This window comes from Pholcus phalangioides, unplaced genomic scaffold (assembly GCF_987345545.1).
Source record: "Pholcus phalangioides strain wild (caught in Gottingen) unplaced genomic scaffold, Ppha-v1.0 ptg000010l_1, whole genome shotgun sequence".
Classification (NCBI taxonomy): Eukaryota; Metazoa; Arthropoda; class Arachnida; order Araneae; family Pholcidae; genus Pholcus; species Pholcus phalangioides.
The window spans coordinates 25,438,249-25,453,523 of record NW_028301603.1 but is presented as its reverse complement, the minus strand read 5'-3'; the positions used below and the strand labels follow the sequence as shown (position 1 = coordinate 25,453,523).

The following is a 15,275-nucleotide window of genomic DNA, read 5'->3' as shown; positions in this document are numbered from 1 at the left end:
TTTTCACAAAACATGATGGAGTCAGTTGAAGCAAAAAAAGTGGCAATGCAAGCAGGAAAAAAAATAAGATTTTAAATGCAGACTTTTGCAAATTTTTTTGGAAGACCTGCTTCCAATTACATCTGCATCAATTGAGCGTATTTTTTTTTACTTTTGGACTACTACGGTCAAAACTGAGAAATAAACATGGATGTGAAAAAGCAAAAAAGAATATAAGTGAAAGAAATAGTGAACGATTACTGAAATCAAAAGGTGCTATTGAAAAGGATCGGTAATTGTGAGTTAGAAAACATTAATGAAGATGACATGAATGTCGCTCTCCACTTGTTAATACAAGATATACAGAAGACTGGATATTGTGAAGATATTTATTATTTGAGGTGTTAATTTTTTTTAAGGAAGGAAAAACTCCCGGTAGAGGCAGAGATGAGTTTTTCCTTCCTTAAAAAAAAAAAAAATTAACATCTCAAATAATAAATATCTTCACAACATCCAGTCTTCTGTATATCTTGTATTAATGAAGATGTTTATTTTCTTTACTTGTAAAAAAAGACATTAAAATATAATGAATATATAATATAATATATAAATATAAGAAATATAATTTAAATAGCATTGAATGCATAGATTTACTTATGACAATGCAATAACATCATTAGAAAGTATACTGTTTGCGAGTAAATGCAGTTTTGAGGTGTAGTTTTTGTTGGGTTTTTCAGGTTGGGCAAAATCGGACCAACCCTGCCTATCACACTTATTTTGAATAAACAGCTCTATTTCACTTTTTTTCACCAGCTTTCCTGCTGCTACTGCATGTTCTGCAAAAATATTTTATTTAAAAGTCATAATTTGTTCCAATTTTCAAAAAAAAAATTATTTTGTGAAACATCTACCTTCATAATTTTTTGATACACTTTTCGCCTTATATGATTCAAATCTGTGTTTGTTTCAAAAACATTATTTCACTGTTTATTTTATTACTACTTTTTAATATTTCATTTACTTATTGAGTGATTTGAAATTATTTTATCCAACTTGATTTCTTTTTGCAACTGTTTATTTTTGAAGCATGTTTTGAGCCACACACCAGTAACCAGCCAGAAAAATGCAGAATTGATTTGATGCAGGATTGTACTTAAGATGAGGAATGAACATTGTAAGTCATGGTAAGTAAAAAACTTATTAGAAACAATTATGAGATAAACTTACTAGGACCTAGGTTTTTATGCAAGTTGTGATTTTAAAAACATTATTTGCTGACATTTTGACCACAAGTATTGTATATGTAGGAAGAAAGCAACTGTGTATTTCTGTACGTCCCATGCATGTTTAATGGGGTCGGTGTCTGTAAAATATTCAAATGATTTAGGAGATCTGCAGCAAAGTGGTCACAACCTTTGATATCTTTCAGAATCAAATACACCTTGTATTGCTGCAATGAAAGAAATAAAATAGTTAAGAACATTGTGTCTCAAAACTGCAGTAATTTGTTTCTGATAATTATGGGACGGAGGTACCATGGCTCCAATAACTCTAAATCTGCACTTCCTTCACAAATAAAGAATGTCATCAGACCAAAATGACAAGTCATCTTGATGGAACAATGAGTTTGACGCTCGTACACAGGTCATCTGGGAAGTAAAGAATGTTAATCGTGCCTCACACTGTCCCGCACTGTGACCGCCACCTTATCAATGGCCTTCTTGTTCCCCCGCTTCAGTCTGATGCTAACAGCAAGCCAATACAGACGTTTACTGTTTAGTTGTTTGACGAATTTTTTTAACAATCGTGCAAAATGTGAGGTTTGTTTTTGTTTCTTCATTCTAATTTACATGGGTCTCGCGACACATGTAATGCTCTCAAAACTATCGCTGAACCACCACCCATTTGACGGCTCATTAATTACGCCGTTGAAGACTCAAATCATTCCGATATGAATGGAAACCACGTGGACCATCAAGATTGATTTTCTTTTCAATGGGGAACATAACAGATGAGTCCAACGCATGGTACATTTTGTGAGAGCCGAGTGATCTTTTTTTAACTTGCCTTTATTGCCAAAGAAATAAAGGCCCCAAAGCAGAATGTTTTGCGATGTTCTGCAACGAGCCCTCAGCTAACTGAAAATGTTCGGCTGTAAAAATTTTAATATACATAATAGCATTTTTCTACACTTTTTTTATAATTCTTCTAGATTGTTCTGCAACAGCACTGGTTGTTCTGTGACGTACGTCACACATTTCGGCATATTCTGCTTTGGGGAATAAGGGCAAGTTCAAATAAATAAAATACATGCAATGAAGAGTTTCCAGGAGCTTGGAAAATCAGGGAGAATCTGAATCAGAAAAACAGTCAGAGAAAGCAGGAAAAATGTTAAATATTTGCGGGCTCCCACTCGTCCTACTTTTTTTACTTTTTGGTGAAATGTCCTACTTTCTAGTTTTTGTCCTCCTTTTCCTACTTTTTTACCAAATCCTATTGACAAAATTTGTGCAATTTATTTTAATTGAGCAGGAAATCATTGATATATTGCCAGATATTACAAATGTTGGAGAATGCAATTAATGATTCTGCCAAAGCAGAAATTGTATCATTTTTAAGGTTATTTTGGGTTATGTGGACCATTTGGTTGATCAATTTTTCATTTCCTTAGTTTGAGGGTTCAACAAGTATAGTAGTCATTAAAAACTTCTGTTTGGATGGAAAAATAATTTTGTATTTATTACTTCATGGTCTTGGACAGTAACTAACATTCATCATTCAAAATTACGGTGCAAATAGTTGAAACAACAGTTTACATTTCAAAGCAGTTGGATACATAGGCCTATTCTAGGTTTGGTGATTTTGATGCTACCCAATAGCATTCAGTTGTCTTCTGTATTTTTAAGGCATGAAGAGGCATAAACAATATTTACAATGCTCAGCAAAGAGCTGGAAATGGAAGTGCAATTTTCATTTGTCAAAAATGATTACACTGGCATTGAACAGTAAAATGTGAACAAATCCCTTTAAAAAATGATGGACAACACAGTAAAACAGGTTCACCTTGCCTTATTTACATCGGATCTTGTAATCTACACATTTTGCACTGTGATTTTGAAAGTGGTCTCAAAGGAGTGTCATTCTTAAAAAACGTACGTCTTCAAAATTTGCTGTGCATTGTCGAAGAGAGTTGACAAGCTCTGCACTTTGGAAGACTCCATAAAAGAACGTAATATATATGAGGAGAGGCAGCAAAAAATTATCTGTGGTTGCTAGTTTTGACCAAAAAGTCCTTTATCATTTTGTTTTGGCTTGAGTCAATCTTATAGGAAACTGAAATAGTGCTATAAAAAAAAGTTTATTCAAAATTAAAAAAGAATTTTTTTTAAGTATTTCAATTTTTTTTTTGCAAAAAAATTTTTTTTAAGTAATTTTTTCCATTATGTTGTCTAAGGGGGTTACCCTCCCTATCCTACTTTTTAGTCGTGTGTTTTTTTACTTTTCTCATTTTTAGAGTGGGAGCCGGTTGTTTGTCAAAAGTTGGAAAATCTGAGGGGGGAGAAATCAGGGAATGAATTCCCATTCCAGGGGTTGGTCTTCACATTTTCCCCCATAAAAGATTATATCTTTTAGATCCTTTCGTAGAGAATAAGAAAGCCTTATCAACAATCTTTATCTGCATTTTTCTCTGGATCGGCTATTGCCAGACAGTTTGTCTGATCAGTTCAAGGGTGGGATTTTACATGCTGGAAACCAATGTGTTGGTCAAGGTTACTGAACCTGCTTTTTCGGTAAATGGATCAAGGGGTCCCTCTTTTCTATTGTTCATTGTTGAAAACAAAGCCAATACTAGCTCTAATTTCTTTTCTGTCTCTTCTGAGAAAATGGTTTTATCCTCTTGCCTTTTTTTTTTGCTGCCTCTGTATAGGGATATAATTCAGATATTATGTCAAGGGGGGGGGGGGTTCTACGTGTGGGTTGTATGGAAGACAGCTGGATGAGATGAAACAACTTGTCAATGGTGGGTCACAATCCCGACAGAAGAAATACAGACAGGTCAACATCCAAACAAGTCTAATTTAAAAATTCAGTTTTGCTAATATGAGCCGCATTTTGCAGTTTCTGTCTGGATTTGCATTTCTCATGAATAAGGGCATTGGGGGTGCAGATAACAATAATAAGTTTGCGATGAAATAAATTTTGAGATTTTAATTCTGCTGTATAAGTCGCATGTTGCATTTTCTGCTGGGATTAGCATATCTCGTGGTGAGGGGCGTCAATAAGAATAATAAATTGTGATCAAATACATTTTGTAATTTTAATTTCACTGTATAAGCCACACGTCACATTTTCCGTTGGGATTAGCATTTCTCGTGGCAAGGGGGAGTTGGAGCAACGATAAGAATAATAAATTGTGATCAAATAAATTTTCAGATTTTAATTTCGCCATATGCACTTTGCGCTTTCTGTCGGGATTTGCTTTTCTCGCAGCAAGATGCGTTGTGGCATTGAATAATAAATTGCTATCAAATAAATTTTCAAATTTTAATTTCAAATGTATTGTGTAGTGGAGTTTGTGAGAAGTGACGTTATGTCCTGTTATTCTTTACCCCTTAACTTGCTTATACCGAATTGACGCTTTTCATTGCTAAGCTGCCTTACACATTTACCTTGCTGATTTACTTTTTTCTCCATGATTTCAAAAAGTAAATGCAGTAAAACCTGTCTTCAACGGAAAAATTTTGTGGTCCCATGCCCCCCAATGCCAAAATACACATTAAACACTGGGCTCGGCATGGGTCATTTTTTTAGAAACTATTCCACTTTTTTTTAGCAAAAAAATTTCGGTCTCGTGTGCTTTTCTGCTGTCAGTGTTTTTCTTTTCTTCCAAGGAGGAACTTTACCGGTTCAAGGTCGTTAATTTTCTCCCCTTCATTGAACTACGATCGTTAGCTCCCTTCCCGTAGAACCCCTATACATCAGGGTTTATGCTGGATAAAAAATTCTTTTCACAAAAAGGCAAAAATGGAGGAAAAAGCTTTAGCAAAATGTTACAATGCTAATGTAATGATTGATGGGTGGAAGTCTACTCGTTTCATACATGCTGTATGTGTTTTTGCAAAAATGGCTACTACTTCTTTCTCATTCTGCGAAAAATTCAACTGTAGCTTAAACCCTGCTATACATGAAGGTGTCTTATCTTCCCGGGAGCATACCGTGTGACGCCAGCATAACTGGATTTCAAAGTGCTTGAAAAGAAAGCTGGTTAAAGAGTCATCATTTTATGGAAAAGTCGGTCGGGAAAAAAATAGCGTAAAAGCCGTACTTACAAAAAAGAATTTTTTGCCCCTCCTCTACAACTATTCTTTCTTATTTTCCCACGTGTTCTCACTCGTTCTTTCATTTTCATCTTATTTTAAAATTGATCCTTTATTTTATTTGTTATAAAAAGTTTTAGTCCTAAGGGCCAAATTCCTTTCTTGGAGCATCGAGCAAGTTAGATTTGTTGTTTGTTCTATCGTTACTTTTGTTAATTTTTTTATAAAATGTTATTTGAAATGACGATTTAAGAGAGCCGTGCAGAAACTAACTTACACGCAGTGGGAGAATACCAAAGCGCGTATTGTTAATACGTATAATACATATACAGTTTTAGGTGAGAACAAAGAACACTCCCACAAAATTATCGAATTTCAAAGTTCTGGGTCATCAAAATTGTGTTTGCCCCAGGTGGCTAAAATTCTAGTTGCAGCCCTGTCCCAGGGGGGAGGGTTTCTCATGCTGTTGAGATGGTCCTGGTCAGGGCAATGCATACAACCTGAAATATTTTGGAGCCAGCATGGCTCCCACAAGGGCATAGCTGCCAAGTCTCCCGAATTTTTCGGGAATCTCCCGAATTTTATCTTCATCGCTCGATCTCCCGAAAAGTTCTTAAATCTCCCGAATTTTTACGAAAATCACAAAAATCCCTAATTGTCCCTAAAAATTCCCTACTTCATTAAAAAATCCCCGCTTATGAAAACAATCCCTAAGGAATTTCTTGTGGAGCATGAAGCCTCTTTTTTTTCCCTTTCGAAATGACGTCACATGTCGTAAATGGGGAAATTCCCTTTTTAAGGAAGTTTTACAAACCCTCTGATGGTAACAAGGAAGTTGTTTGTCTTATTGTGCAGGGAAATAGCTTAGCAGCCAATAGTCCTGGATAATAATTGAAGATTATGGTGATGCACATGTGGTCAAAATTTCTTTTGTTGAAGTTGCGTACGTGCGATATAACAAAGCATGAATACTGATAAGCAAAAATATATTTAATCAATTTTAAAGATACTTATTCCGATGAATTTCCTTTCATCAAACGTTCCAGAAGAGGGCCGACTTTTCCTTTTTGTACAAGTTGTGTTACGGACATAAACATCGGTCATGGAAAGACTGCCATCATCTCTCATGTGAAATGAAAAAAAAAACAAGCAAGTGTCACAAAAAGTCAGTGTTCTTCAAAAATTGACGGTGTTTTCCTTCATCTTCCGATGATTTTGGGGTCATTCGCGGAGAATGTTTGTTCACAGCGTTTCTGATTGAACACAATATTTATTTTTACATCATTGAAGTTTTGGTCTCCAATTTCACTTGTTTTTTTGCGTAGGAATTTTATTCCCAAGGGTTTAACTTCCATGTGTGTAAAATCCCTATTTTAATTTGACTTCAGGTTTTGAGTAGGGATTTTATTCCCTACGCTTCAACTTTTATGTTTGGAAAATCCCTATTTTATTTGGAAAAATCCCTATTGTATTTATTAGGGAGTGGTTTTAGCATAAAATACGGGTGTGCGCGAAAATCTCCCAAATTTTCATTTTCAAAAGTTGGCAGCTATGCAAGGGTACCAGCCCTGGGGCTCGGGATGATTGTGCATAATTTTTGTTCTGCATACTTTATAATGCAATGTGAGGGGGGGAGCGCAAAGATACCAGCTTATTTGGCAGGGGTGGGGAATGGTTGCGCTACAGCTTTCGATTGTAATTCTGCAATACACACACACACACACACACACACACTGTCCCAATTTTAAGTCAAAAAAATACAGTTATATAAAACATTTTACAGCATCTCCATTTATGTGATGTATGAAGCAATTCTCAAAACCATATTTAGAAGAACAAATGCCAAGAAATGCCTTTCATTTTGAAAATTTACAGCTACATTATACATAAGAGCATTTCATATGAGCAGCCAAATCAGAAGTATCTAGAACAGTGAGAGCCTGAGTGCGTCTCTGCCGAGAGGGACAATCCTGTCTAGGGGAGAGAAGCAAGTATCGAAACGATAAATAAAGATGGCCTAGTTGGCAAAAGGAACAAGGATGACCATGGCCACCAACAGTAGCGTAGGTTTTGGTCCATGGGGGAGCGAAATTGTGAAAGGCGCCATGTTTTTGTTTGCGCTTAAGGCACAAACTTAAAATTACGCATTACTGGAAAGAACTTCAAATTTCCTAATTTAAAAAAATCAAATTTATTTTGTTTTCAGTTGATGTTATTTTTAAAATTCAAATTACCTTTCAATTGATTAATGTATTTTAATTTTTTAATTAATTTTAAAAAAATGTGAATTCTATTTTATGCTTTGTGTACTTACACAAATGCAAACACCAAAAACAACTGGGAAGTCACCCTAACAGGTAGTTGGAAAAAAATTTAGATTAAAATATAAAAAATGATATAGGGGAATAAAATAAAAGGAAAAAAAAAATATTTTTTCTCTCTCTCTAAAATTATTCCAAGATATGAAAATACAGAGAAATTTTCATGCTTCCATTTAATCGCTTTTATCATATTACACTCTTATCGTAAGCATGTGTATCACACGTACACTACTTCTACTCAATCGTGCATGTACTTCCAAGATTATTTTCTCTTATGGAATTTATATTTAATTAATGCATGCCGGAAAGTTCTTTCTTATATTATGCGTGGCCATAACGTATATATGATGTCATAGTTATGCATGGTTTCAGTTCGGAAAGTTTTGCCACCTGTCTTCCATATTAGAAGTAAAACTGGCAGATGCCTGAAGTTTTTCGTGTTATGCAAATACCACGGTGAAAGCCTGCCTGCTCTCTGCGGGAAGGCTTTCCTAACGAAAGATCGGTTAGCATTCGTACCTAAAAATTGAAGGGAAAAAAAGATGCTTTAGTCAACTGCCACTGTGCCACTAGTGGGGTTCAAACCGGCATGAATCCATCATGATGCCCACACGATCGCAGTGCTTATCACATACTACTAGACTGCAGACGCACAAGCAGAGGGTGGCCTGAATCCAAAAAAGTTTAGAAACCATTGCTTCAAACGAATTGGTGTGCTCCAGAAATTGTCGCATGTGCCAGTAATCTTATCTCTGAGGCGTGTTTGTGATACCACTGCTCATCTTCCGAATCGAAGTGAAAATGGCAGGTATATGAATCGATTGAAATATTTTTTTATGTTTTATTATCTACCGGCTCCCTTTGGAGATACTATTTAAAGGAGAGTTCAGCTCAAGGTTGAAAAACTTTAAAAGACACATTGTGCATAGTATATATGTATATTTATTTCTAGTGAAATAAATGTGTTTTATAACAAATCAGAGAAGAATGGAAATATATGAGTGATGAATTACACACAGACTAGCGCAGGGGTTCTCAAACTTTTTCCATCCGCGGTGCCTCGTTACTTTAATCAATGCTCACTTGCGGCTCCCCAGAGCAGTTTAACAAGGAATCTCTTTGAAAAAACCTTTGGGATGCTCCACGGTGTCCCAGACAACCATTGATGACGCAAAGTTTGAGAACCCTCTGGACTAAGGACTTGGTTTTTTCCCCTCGTAATTTGACCAGAGGACCTTCGGGTAAGTGCTGGCAAACCTCATGACACTATAGTTCATATTAGAAAGTATGGTAAGCCCTCGGATAAGCACTAATTGAAAACACTAGATAATTTTTTAAGAGTAGACTCAACGTTTCGTGGACACTTTCTGTTTTTCTGAAATACTATATGTATCTGAAGTTACTTTTAAACTTTCCTCGTAATACATGGACAATTCCAGCCCGGTCCAGGTGCCTCAAGTGCAGAAGGGACTTCATGAAGATGAGATCCAGTTAAAATTTTCGAGAGTGAACTGTTAGGCATTAATTTCTGAACAGGTAAAGGGCCTTAGACAAGTCCCTTTGATGCTCGTAAGACGACCCTGCGTAGACCACCTATGTGTTGTTGTGGGAAATAAAGAAACAAATAACGCCAGGAATTCTGCTCTAAAAAGCTATGAGTATATATAGTGCATTTATATTATTTCGAAAATATTCAATGGATTCTCAAAGTGTGTGCTCGTGGCTCATCGCCACCCTTTTTTGAGGGACGTCTCAACGGGTTGGTGTATTGATGCTTACTCATTCAGTTTTTTGTAATGGGTTTTTTTACATTAGGCCAAGGGATTCTCAAACTGTGCACTGCGACACCCTGGTGCGCCTCCAATCTTTGTCAGGGTCACCGCTCCATGGTGCCCCTGACAAAGGTTTTTCAAAAATATTTTTTGTTAAACAGCTCTAGGAAGCTAGATAAGTATTGAATAGGGGGGAAAGGGGCACCTTGGGTGGAAAAAGTTCGATAACGCCCTGCGTCAGGCTATTCTAGGCAGTCACGGATAAATGATGACGAAGTCGGGGGGGGCACGGGTGCCAAATTTTAAGAAACACTGGATCAGTTGGAGAGGAGATATACATGCATGAGGTAACAAACACATCGGCACACTGCTGTACTATATGCATAATGATGAAACAAACTGATTTATAGAAAAGAGAAACTACACCATGAAAAAAGACAATGTTTCTGAAAAAGTCATATTTCAACATAAAATTATGCATTACATTCTCTACATATCAGAGCGCTATTGCTCCAAGATTATAGGTTTTCTATTTACCCACCTTTAAGGAAAAACTCTTCCAGAACCCCCTTTTGTGCCCCAAAATCTTGGATTTTTTACGGCTCAAAATAGCTGTTTACCATCTTTTCCTAGTCTTTGACACTGCCCTATACACAAGCTAGTAGCTCTTGCCAAGACACCTGCAGATAACGTGGCATTTCTAGGCACTATGAATCTAACTAAGTCCCCATACACAAAGTAGTATTTCTAAGACTTCAAACTTTACCTAAGGCGCCCAAAGAAAAGGTGATACTTCTTGGAGCTTTAATCCTATCCATTACTTCATAGGTTCAGTGGTCTGTCCACAATAGGTTCCCGTGCCTAATTTCTTCAAAAGACGCCTTAGTCAATGCTCTTGGTGGCCCTTCAGAACAGAATGAGCATTTCTTGAACGCCATATCCTCATACCTATGAAAGGTATTTCTAGGAGCTCTACCGAGAACGACCAATAGTAAGAGAAAAAAGTTACAGCTAGAAGCGGGCAAGATTCTGCCCTTTAATAAAGCTGAGGGAACAGAGGCTGATCTGAATATGCTTCCAGATGAAGAGCTTGAGAGCAATTGTCAAAAATGGTAATGAAAAACCTCCACTTTCTTTTTTTTCCCTTCCCTTAAGGATTAGTACAAACCCAATCACGAGAGGCGCAAATATAAATGTAAATTTTTTCCCCTTACTCATTATTTTAGTCAATGAAGGTTGAAAATGAAGAAGTCAATATTTTTCAAGTTTATTTAAAGATCAAGAGTCATTTAGAAAAATAGGTGCCAATGTAGGCAAAATTTCGTTTGGGGGAGCAATCGCTCCCTCTGCTCTCTTCTCCCCCCCCCCCCCCCTGGCTATGTCATTGGCCACCAACTTGGGGATAGAAGTCTGAGCAGAGTTCAACTTAATGCAATTAGTGAGTGTCATACAGGAAAGTGAAGTGTACAACGGAGCGACATGCAGAGAAATGCTGAAAACGATCATAGACAATAGGAAAGAGAAGAGATAGAGGAATGGCATAGAGATGGATCATGAACTAGAAAGGCAGGATCGAGACAGGAGCTAGAAGAGAGGAAGATAATCAGGCTGGGTACGGCAGAACCCCCAGCCGGGATTTCCAGAACACAGGGGTGCAAGAGCTGCACCAATTGCGCCGGAACTGTTCTCTTGCTACACGGTGCGCCAAATCGCTGAGGTACCGCTAATGGGTTTACGGAAAATTCACCGCCAAAAAATTCACCGACAACAATTCACCGCCATGCAATTCACCACGAGGAAAATTCACAGACAACAATTCACCGCCATGCAATTCACCACTAGGAAAATTCACCGACCAACAATTCACCGCTGGGAAAATTCACCGCCATGCAATTCACCGACGACAGTTCGATGCGAGTCAGTTAGCGAGGGAATGAGCGATTGAGTTACTGAGTGAGTGACCGAGTGGGTTACTGATTCAATGAGCGAGTAAGTCAGTCCGTGAGTGAGTGAGCGAGCTACTAAATGAGTGAGCGAGCTACTAAATGAGTGAGCGATCTATTGAGTGAGTAAGTGGCATATCATAAAGATATGGCGGAAAATTTAAATAATGACTTTATGAGAAGAAATTCAGATGATACGGATTCGGGTTACTGTATTTTTGAAATATATGACATCCATATTTATTGTTGGCATCTTTTTCTCAGCCACCTCGCTGAGCATTTTGCCTGTTGTGGCCTTGTATTTGTATAAATTACAAATTGCTGTTGCCCAATACAAGATAGTATGTTCAACAAAATTCCATTAACTCTGTTTTACTCAGAAACTTCTAATGAAATGTTAAAAGGGATAATAACAGAATTAAAAGATAATAAAGTAAGTGGATACGCGATAAATCAACCCCCTAAAAATGCTTAAAATCATCTCCTGTTATCACTTTGATATTATAAAAAACATCACTGATCATCAGTAACCAATGAATTTTTGTTATGATGAACTAGCTGTTACCCGCGATTTCACGTGACAAACTTTCAAAAATCCCGCCTTAGTGCGTATCTAGTAAATGTACTCTATATTTACTATATACGTATATATATACTTCCTATGCAACGGAAATTAGTGACGATTTTTTTATTACGGGAGTCTGTGACGTTTTTTGAGTGATGGAAATCTGTTACGTTTTTGTGTTACGGAAGTCGGTTACGATTTTGGGGTAAAGTTTTCATTTAACTCTTGCATATATCAGGACTATTTGACACATCGGGACCAAGTTATGTGCATGTACCCAGAGGTTCCCACATCCTACAGCAGGTCCCCTACGCTGAAATATATGGCGGGCCCCCAAACCAGCTTTTTCACGGGCCCCTCTGTGCTTAATTTATAGTGTGAAAATATCAAAAAGCGATAAGAAACGTTCCGGCCCCTGTCAGCCCTGCCCTTGTGGGGGGTCATGCCGAGAGGTATGTGTACATAAAATATACATTTATCACCGGGGGATTGCACATATACCTTCATGGGGAAGTTAAAAGGTTTCATTTCCTGGGGTCCTTAATGGAACTCATTGTTTTCTTGCTGGTTTAACATTGAAAAATTTGCGATAGCGGAAGCTCAAGGTATATCCAGTCTGGGACCCCATAAAATTTGCGAATTCGGTCAAGGGTAATTGCGTGAGGGGGGGGGGCTGGATTTTATTCGTTGGTAAAATGAATATTTGCAGTGGCCCTCACAGGGGGATGCCCGATTAGCTTCCGAGTCAGGGGTCCTGTTTCATTTTGGGGGCACTGGATGAATCTCATTCTTTTCTGTCGTTTAACATTGTAGAATTTTCAACAGCGGAAGCCCGAGATAAATCCAGTGTCTAGGTGTCCCACTAAATATCTGCGTATTGGGTCCCCGTTACTGGATGTGGGCCCTGAATTTTATTCATTTTAAAATTGATAAAAATTAAAAATTTTCGTGGCCACTCGCAGGGGGTATGTCCGACAAGCCTTGAGGTCGGGGCCCCCATGGTAAAGTTGACAGGTTTCATTTCGGATGTCCCTGGATGAATCTCATTGATTTTTGTTGTTTAACATTGTAAAATTTGCAACACATCGGTAGCCCGAGATAAATCCAGTCAGGGCCCCCACTAAAATGCAACGAATTATAGTTCAGGGACCTCCATGGAGAAGTTTTCTACGGTTACTTGATGAATCACATTTGTTTTTTGTTGCTTTATTATTATAAAATTCGCTTCTTCAGTAAGCTGGTGCTTTCACGTGTCCCTTTCCATAGCACGCTGATGAAGTGGGACGAAATAAACAAGATATGTTGTGAAGAGAAGGGGGGGAGAGGTTGGCCGCCAAAGGTGGTAGGGGGGGGGGCAGAGCCCCCTAGTACTGTATATAAAAAAACATGTCCTGACTGATTCATCATCGCCGAGCCATAACCGCTGAAGCTGTAAATATCAAATTTCGTGAATAGTTTTTTTCACGACGTAAAGACTCACTAAGAAATGGTTTTTCCTGGAAATGGTTTTGGAAATTTAGTTAGTATTATATTTTATAATGTACATACACACTAAGACAGGATTTCTGAAAGTTCATCACCCATGGGGGTTATGAGGTGAGAGTAATTTTGAGATTGCAAAATCCACGCGAGCGAAGCCGCGGATAACAACTAGTAATAAAATATAATGCTTACTAAATTTTATATTTATGGCTTCAGGGATTTCGGCTCAGTGATGATTACTCCATATAACCTTTGAACCCCACCCCACTTTATTAGGGGGGTTGAATTTTGACATTTGACTTACAGTCAGACTTAAAACTAACATTTGATTATGTTGATTTGAATATTCTAACAAATAAAAACACTTCTCAGCAGGCATATGAGATAATGTACTATATTGGTTTAAAACATATTACTACAATAGGAAACAAGCTGCCATAATAAATAGTAAAATCAGCACATTTGAAATATAATGAAAGGAGTCCCACAAGGATCGGCCCTTGGGTCATAATTATTTCTAGTTTATATTAATGATTTATGTAAAATGAAGTAGAACGGTAAAATAATTTCATTCGCAGATGACACAAGCCTATGTGTTGAAGACGGGGGTGGATTTAGAGCTCGCTGTTGGTAGGGGTGATTTTACAAATCTTTAAAAATCTAGTCTAAGCATCGGTGACCACATGTCCTGCATTTTGTCTCGTATTTTCCGTGACATTCCGGTTTTTCTGTTTTTTCTTCTCCATCCAGACTTTTTGAAAAATGTCACTGTTTTACTCGTTTATAGTCGAAGTTTTCTTGAATTTGTTGTTTAATTTGTTGTTGCAATATTACCATATAGAAGTTCCGAAAGTTTCATAAAATATCGCATTTCGTTTGAGGGGAAATCTAAGGAGGACACGTACATCCAGCAGTGGATTGAAATTGGTTGTTGATGATGCCACACCTATTAAAACCAGTATTTTAAATACAGTTAAACTCGGTTATAATGACAACGAAGATTCCGCGGGATTTCGGCATTATAACCGAGTCTGGCTGTATTGCTTTCACTTTTAGAATATTGTTCTAGAGCTTTTTTAGTTATTTTCTAACATTTACTGGTGATTATGTATGATCCCCCACCTCATATTAGTTCGCTACGACGCAGTTCCTTTTGTAGAGGCCATATAATTATGTCCTACTACTGATGCTGGAAAAAAAATTAATTGAATAAAGTGAATATAAAGATAAGTTTAATTTTCTCCATCAGCAAAACTGGTAAAAGAAAGCCATAGACTCATATTGTTTAAAGTTATATGCGTGCGTTCAAAAATCATATGAAATTATCTCGTTTTAAACATCCAATTCTTGGACATAAAACCTCTTGGGTTACAAATAACATTTTCGAAAACTGAAACTCACGGAACCACAGCTTCAAAAAACGATATAAAAAATGACAGTCTTTTTGGGCTATGTTAGAGGAGTATTTTAAAAGGATAATTTTCACACAGTTTTCATTACATACATATTTAATTGGTAATTTCCAATCAAAACCTACAATATTTAATTAGTAATATCTGACATAATTTTCATTCAAAACATACAGTATTTATTTAACAATTTTCTACATGATTTTCTTCCTTACATATTTATAATTAAAGGGTTCCAATCTACTAATCTAGAAAAACAGATAACACGCAAATATAAGAAAAAACGGGAGAAAAATATTCATTTCTCACAAATATTGATATCATAATTAAAATGATACATTATGAGCTATACCTCTCAAATAGTCTTTAATGTCACATCCTTGATGATACTTATCAACTAAATTCTTTAATCTCTGCGCAGAGTCCCGGTATTTCTTTCTCCTGGTGTGATGGTTTTGTCCACTTACAATTTGCTCCATCCGA

General features: G+C 36.9%; 1 protein-coding gene across 2 annotated transcripts in view; it reads left to right on the top strand.

Annotated features, from left to right (window-relative positions):
- shn (zinc finger protein schnurri) overlaps positions 1–15,275 on the top strand; it is a 289,957-nt gene that overhangs the window by 229,045 nt on the left and 45,637 nt on the right. For both annotated transcript variants that reach the window (XM_089237935.1, XM_089237936.1), the window contains one exon: positions 1,069–1,166. In XM_089237935.1, the coding sequence (XP_089094061.1) occupies positions 1,069–1,122 (54 nt within the window). In that variant the 3' untranslated portion in view covers positions 1,123–1,166. The remainder of the gene's footprint in view (positions 1–1,068; positions 1,167–15,275) is intronic.